This window comes from Canis lupus, chromosome 11, assembly GCF_011100685.1.
Source record: "Canis lupus familiaris isolate Mischka breed German Shepherd chromosome 11, alternate assembly UU_Cfam_GSD_1.0, whole genome shotgun sequence".
Classification (NCBI taxonomy): Eukaryota; Metazoa; Chordata; class Mammalia; order Carnivora; family Canidae; genus Canis; species Canis lupus.
The window spans coordinates 53393557-53401185 of record NC_049232.1 but is presented as its reverse complement, the minus strand read 5'-3'; the positions used below and the strand labels follow the sequence as shown (position 1 = coordinate 53401185).

General features: G+C 36.8%; 1 protein-coding gene across 8 annotated transcripts in view; it reads right to left on the bottom strand.

The window, feature by feature from the left end:
• Nucleotides 1–291: 291 nt before the first annotated feature.
• MELK (maternal embryonic leucine zipper kinase) overlaps nt 292–7629 on the bottom strand; it is a 96619-nt gene continuing 89281 nt past the window's right edge. For all 8 annotated transcript variants that reach the window (XM_038552833.1, XM_038552827.1, XM_038552830.1 and 5 more), the window contains 2 exons: nt 3163–3266; nt 292–791 (listed from right to left, as the gene is read on the bottom strand). In XM_038552833.1, coding sequence (XP_038408761.1) covers nt 614–791; nt 3163–3266 — 282 coding nt within the window. In that variant the 3' untranslated portion in view covers nt 292–613. The remainder of the gene's footprint in view (nt 792–3162; nt 3267–7629) is intronic.

The following is a 7629-nucleotide window of genomic DNA, read 5'->3' as shown; positions in this document are numbered from 1 at the left end:
ATCATTGTTGACTGAACATACTTACTGAAGTCAATACTCTTTTATTCAACATATTAAATGTGTTGTTTAACTCTGGTAACCACAGCTGTGACTTAGTTAACGATCTCAATAAATCCTACTTAAATCAGAGACAGGAAAAAATTATGCAAATGAATTCTTATCTGTTTTTCTGCCCAAGGCATATTTGATAACAGATAAAATATCTCCAAATAGTCTCTACTTAATAGTCAGGAAGCCCATTTGAGGTTTTATTTGGATCAAAATCAAATACAAAGAAGAGGAGAAGCCTGCTAGATTCACAAATGATTTTATTTCAGAAAGAAATAACACATTAAAAGGAGACATAGTTAAGAGCTTACTTTCACATATGGGAGTGAATCTAGGAAAGTCAACAGTTATTAATATACAAAACCACATGATTATAAAAGACAGTAATAGATAATGACAGATGGGCACGCCTTAGATTACTTTGCAAAATACCTTTGTCTAAAAACAGAAAGATATTGGTCTTTAAGACGGCTCTTTAGAAACAAGTCTGTAGTTCCAATGGACTTTAAAAATCAAACCGATCACACTCATATTCATCCAGGATGGGGAGGAAACCATCCAACAATTATACCTTGCAGCTAGACAGGATGTCTTCCACTAATCTCTTGTAAACCCAGGCATCACCCTTAATCCGCTGCCGCCTGATACCCACCACATCGGGTTTTTGAAGCTGGCACACTTCTAGTTCAAATTGCATTGTCACTTTACCAAAATCTGACTGTGTTTGACACTTCAGTGTATAGCTACGAAAAACAAGACAAGAAACCAGTTAATAGGAGAACCATGAATATTCTGTATAAGAGATTTCTAAGCCTCTAGGAGGCCAGTGGAGAAAATGAACCCTTATTTCATATTAAGCGATCTATTACTACTTACAGTTTCCAAATGACTTAGCTATACCCTAGTCATGGAGCATGACTGGTCTTTCCCCAGAAGCTGAACTAGGATCTTATGAAAGAATAAAAATGGAAGGCTTAAAAAAAAAAAAAAAAAAAAAAGGAAGGCTTTATCCGAATTTTTCTCTTGTCCAAAGAAAAGCCCTTCTTTTACAGCTACCCATGCCATTCATGCTCAAGAAATCTTCTGGCCTTCTTTATGCATCTCTTTCAACAGTGTAATCCATAAACATTAGGCCATTTCCACAATGTTCACAACAAAGGAAAATGTGGGGAAGATTAAGAATATTTTTTTATGTGCACCTTATCAGGAAATTCTTTCATGTAAATAAGATTGAAGCTACCACCTTGTCAGAAGGGTGTAGGTTTTAGAGATTTTTCTAATAGTAGTAAGAGGTTATAATCATTACACTTTATGGCAGAGTTTTAACAGAAGGTCCATAGAGATGGTATATTCCCAAGGCTGAAACACATGGTATATGTAATTAGAACTGCAACACAACAACTCTGATGATGGAAAGGCCCCCTCCAAATGAAGCCTTAAACATATCTTAAGAAACAGGTACACTCCTGCAAAGTTAGATAAATCGAATTCATTTAAATCAATTTTTTAATTAGTTTGCCTGATATTTTAATTTGTCTTACTAATCTCCAATAAATAATAAACAATAGGATTGATTTTAAATATTAGTTCCCTAAATATTTAGGGGCAGATAATTCTCCACAGAAATGTGAAGAAATTACTTGTATCTGTTGTGTGTTATGAGGATTCACAAAATATCATCCTTTGGCTTGCTAATTTAGTTCTGTGTTTGGGGTCTTGATCGCTTAAAAATGGGCAGTCATTTGGATAAATGCCAAAAGAAGTACCCTATAGTTAAGGTTCCCAATGGGAATATGAAGCATAGAGCAATTCAGTCATAGGGAAGAGAAAAACCAATTCTTCTGCCTTGGAAAAAGATAATAATGGAATATACCCAAGATTAGTAACATCACACCACCAAAAAACTTAGCTTTTGTTCTGCCTTGTCACAAAGAAGTTAAAAACAAACAGAAAAGTAAAAAAGGAAAAAAAGGGTCAAAGCAGAGACTTTGCAGTTGATCAGGAAGCTAGAAGAGTAAGTTATTGGTTAACAGCTAGTTGGTGATCTGGAAGAGAGATCATATGCTGAAGGAAAGATTATTGAAAGCTTTCTGATACAGATTTGGCTAGAGATTCTGGAACCATCACTCAAACCCAATCACGAAAAACAGGCCAGAGTTCTTATGTGTTATGAGTTACTATGTGTTCTGATGACGCCTAAAGAAGAAAGCCAGGGTTCAGGTAAGGAATGCTTGCCAACATTTACAGATGAAAAATAAAATTACTTTTCCAAAAGATTATTTCTTAAACCCTTACTCTACATTGAATATTCTAGTTAAATATTTTGTTATATCCATTAGTGGCTCTATTTATCTGCCTCAATAGTGAAATTTTAAAGAGACATGACTGTAAATACTTATAAATAAGAACCTCTTAGGTATAAGTGGTTTGGCCATTCAGACCATAAGATCATAGCCATGGAGGTTTTGCTGGCAGCTCACTCAACAGTGGGAAAGAGTTCAGGTGAAATAATTTCCTAAAGTGCTGAAAACCCAGTCCAACAACAAGTCATAAAGGAAAGGTTTCTACTTAAATCCCTAATTGGTTTGAGGTATCTCACAAATCTAGATTACAATTTATAAATATTATTGATGGGCAGCCCTGGTGGCTCAGCGGTTTAGCGCCGCCTTCAGCCTAGGGCGTGATCCTGGAGACCCGGGATCGAGTCCCATGTCGGGCTCCCTGCATGGAGCCTGCTTCTCCCTCTGCCTGTCTCTCTCATTCTCTCTCTCTCTCTGTGTGTGTGTCTCTCTCATGAATAAATAAAATATTTAAAAATAAAAAATATTGAAAAGCAGAACATCAAAGGAAAATAGAGTACTGAAAAAGAAAACTCGAAGAAGTTCAGATTTTTCTATTTTGAAAAGTCGAACTTTGAAAGCGGTGCCAATATGGCACTAGCTCATATAACACCAAAGAAACAAAATTATGAACAATGACACTACCATAAAAGCTTTTTTGATGAAAATGAGGTGGGAGAAATATTTTTTAAAAAGAAAAGAATCAGTACATGTCATCTCGAAGTTCAAAAGACATCAATCAATAAATGCAAAAGCCTCTAAGTGTGCTTCTTACCCCTTTTGTACAAAGTCAACGTGCTTCTTTGGAAGAATAGACATTATTTCATTCAAGAGTTGATCTGGATTCACTAATCTGGTTGTAGTCACATTATAGTGAAGCTTAAAAAAAGAAAAAGAAGGGGTAAGAAGTAAATCTTTACATTAACACAAAGACCATTCTAATTTAAAGATCTCAAATTCATTACAGTACCGGTTCAAAGGGAAACATTTCCAGAAAAAATTTACAACCAACTCTTAATAAGCTGAAGTAAGATGGCACTGGAAAGCTTGAAGAAATCGTGTCCACTAATGACTACATTCATATCATCGTTTTTAACATTTCATCTTCCTCTCCTACCAATCTTTTTAAAGAAATACGTAAATATTAATTAACATCCATCTGTTTGAGCTGGTTTCTCCCTTCCCATGCTATGCTAGAGATATTAATAGTCCTAAAAAGTAAATTATAGGAAATGAAACAAATATCCTAGAAAATGTGGTTTGTATATATAGTTGACCTGTAAACAATGCAGGGGTTAGAGGCACTGACCTATAAAGACAAAAATCCACATATAACTTTGGACTCCCCCCAAACTTAATAGCCTACTGCTAACTGAAAACGTTATAATCAATTAACACATATTCTGTATGTTAATGTATTTTTTTTGTTATTTTACTTTTGTTTTTTAGAGAGAGACAGAGCATGTGAGCAGGAGCTGGGGGCAGAAGGGGCAAAGGGAGAGAATCCCAAGCAGGCTCCATACTGAGCAGGCCTCCACCTCACAGCCCCTGAGATCATGATCTGAGCCGAAATTAAGAGTTGGATGCTTAACTGAGCTGCCCAGGCGCCTCTATATGTATTATATACTATACCTTTATGATAAAGCAAGCTAAAGAAAAAAAATGTTATTTTTAGAGAATAAGGAAGAGGGTATCTGGGTGGCTCAGTGGTTGAATGTCTGCCTTTGGTTCAGGTTGTGATCCTGGGGTCCTGGGATTGAGTCCTGCATTGGGCTCCCTGCAGGGAGCCTCTTCTCCCTCTGCTTACGTCTCTGCCTCTCTCCCTGTGCCTCTCATGAATAAATAAATAAAATCTTTAAAAAAATAGAGAATGAAAATACATTTACAGTACTGTACTATGTTTATCAATACCATAAATTTATATTGTTTACAAGATGAATCCTCTATTATCTATTAGTACTGACATCAATATTGTCTTATGACATAAAACACTATAGATATTATATGTATTACTAACACTAGATATCAAAAATGAAAAAGATATGAAAAAGAAAGTCGTATTTATTTACAGATTTATAATGATTCATACATTGATAACAAAAAAGCAGCAATATTATTGCTTCATGGTAGCCTAGTGTAATCAATACGATTGCTTCACAGTAGCTTAGCCTATACACTAATGAATAAATGGTTATATAATTTTTATGGGATATAGTAACACAGTCATATTCATAATATGGTATTAGAAACACGGTTTTATTTTTTTAAAAACCATCTGCTGGTGATAAGCTGATAATCACAAGAGAAGCATATTCCACAGTAACATAATTCTTTGAAAGTAAAGTTATACAACAGTAAGAAAACTAACACATTATTAATTTTATATTAAATCACTCACCTTATGTCTAAGTAAAGATAGGCTATCACATCTATGAGTCTGGCGCACAATGTTCTACACGATGAATACTTAGGTAATGATGACACAAACATGTCTCATATGATTGTCGTATAGCTATTAGATGTTCACACAAAGACACACACACACACAATAGATAAATTTATTAACTGTATGGCATGATTATTTACTGCTCATTAAGTGAAAGTGGATCATCACAAAGGCCTTCATCCCCATCTTCATGTTGAGTGGGCTGAGAAGAGAAGGAAGAGTAGAGGTTGGTCTTGCTGTCTCAGGGGTGGAAGAGGTAGAAGTGCAGGTGGGAGGGACAGGCACATTTGGTGGAACTTTATGGAAATATATCGTAATTTCTATCTGACTTTATGCTTTTCCATTTCTCTAAAAATGGTTCCCATATGGTACCAATCCTCCTTTAATGGTTTGCTTTCGTTTCAGTGCTCATATCATAAAGAGGTCCATGTCATAAAAGAAATCAGAAGTAGTCTCGAATCATCGAAACCCTTCTGCCAGATTGCCTAATGTCAATTTGTTTTCTGGCAGTGATTCTTCTACATCTTCTTCCTCATTATCTGTCACTGGTTCAGAAGCACTTATCTCTACTGACACATCTTCTGTTAGTTCTTCTGGTGTGGTGTCCATCAGCTCTTGAATTTCCCCAAATCCATATCTTGAAACCTTCCCCATACACACCTTTTTTTGCCATAACCACAAACCCTTTCATGACTTCCTTGCTCGGCTCTGTCGTAAATCCTGTGAAATCACGCACAACATAGGGACAGTTTTCTCCAGCAGAAATTTATTGTTTCAGGCTTGATGGCTTTCATGACTTTTTCTGTTACAACAATGGCACCTTCAATGATGTAATCCTTCTAGACTTTCATGACGTTCTCTTCCATAACACTGACAATCCTTTCCAGAGAGTACTGGGTGTAATGAGCCTTAAAGGTCCTTATGACCCCCTTTTCTTGATGCTGAATTGAAGATATTGTGTTTGGGGACAAGCAGACCACTTTGATACCTTCAGTGTGAACTCATGGGGTTCTGGGAGGCCCAGCAGCATTGTCCAATATTAAAAGAACTTTAAAAGGCAGGACCTTACTGGCAAGGTACTTCTTGACCTAGGAACAAAGCACTGATGGAATCAATTCAGAGAAAGGGTTTGGAGTGCCTAGTGGCTCAGCTGGTTAAGTGTCTTCCTGCTGCTCAGGTCATGATCCCAGGGTCCTAGGATCAGGCCCTATATCAGGCTCCCTGCTCAGCGAGGAGTCTGCTTCTCCCTCTCCGTCCCTTCCCCAGATTGTGCTCACTAGCTCTCTCTCAAATAAATAAATAAAATCTTTTTTTAAAAACAGGAAAAGAAAAAGGGTTCTCATTGTCCAGACCTTCTTGTACAACCAAAAGATAAGCAGCTAGTGGTCACCTTTTCCCATCAAGACTCGGAAGTTAGCAGCTATATAAACAAGGGCAGTGTTGATCATAAACCCGACTACGCTGCATAAAACAGAGCTAGCCTATCCCTCCCTACCTTAAATGCTGGTGCTCATTTTTCTTTCTTACTAATTTATGTCTTTTGTGGCATTTTCCCCCAAGAATAGAGTATTTTTGTCTGCATTAAAAATCTGTTCAGGAAGATATCCTCTTTCCTCAATGATTTTCTTAATGGCATCTGGGAACTGGTATCTACTGCCTCTTGGTCCCTATAGAAGTTGCTTCTCCTGTCATCTTGACATTTTTTAAGCCAAACCTCTTTCTAAAATTATCAAACCATCCTTTACTGGCATTAAATTCTCCAGCTTTAGATACCTCACCTTCCTTTTGCTTTAAGTTGTCATAATATGACCTCATCTTTTCTCAAATTATATTAAAGTTTATAGATATGCCTTTCTGTCTTTTAATCCTGTATCTACATAAAAGCTGCATTTTCAATGAGATTTTTTTTTTTAAGTATTTTTGCAAAAAGTAAAGGTTTTTGTGCCTGTTGGTACAGCCGCAGCAAGGGCTTCATGAAGTTCCCTTTTTTAAAAAAACAATGGTCCTTATACTGGATTCATTTATCTTGAAATGGTGGGTGACTGAAGCTGCAGACCTCAATCTATGATATATATCAAGCAATGCAAATTTTTCTTGTAATGTCATGACTTTTCTGTGCTTCCTCGGAGCACTTCCAGCATCACTAGGAGCACTTCATATGGGTCCCCTAGTGTTATTCAAGGTTTATGTCATTGCACTAAACATGATGAAAAATACGCAAGAACCACAAGAGATCATTTTTTACTGTGATAACAATTTACTGAAGAGATGAACACACACATGGAAGTGATTAGCACCACACAGCAGTTTTAGTAGGATATTATTTAACTTTATTTTTTTTATTTATATTTAAGATTTTATTTATTTATCTGAGAGAGAGAGCACCAGCAAGGGGAGGACCAGAGGGAGAATGACAAGCAGACTCCCTGCTGAACAGGGAGCTTGATGTGAGACTCAATCTCAGGACCCGAGATCATGACCTGAGTTGAAATCAAGAGCTGGACACTTAACCCACTGAGCCACCCAGGCACCCCCACAGTGTTTTTAAGCAAATATTTGCAACACGAACTCACCACAAGAGCAACATAAGGTAGCTACGAAATTATTACAGTAGTACAGCATGTATTACAGTTGATTTTATGCAGTTATTTAATACTGCATCTTTTTTTAAATTTTTTATTTATTTATGATAGTCAGAGAGAGAGAGAGAGAGAGAGGCAGAGACATAGGCAGAGGGAGAAGCAGGTTCCATGCACCGGGAGCCCGACGTGGGATTCGATCCCGGGTCTCCAGGAT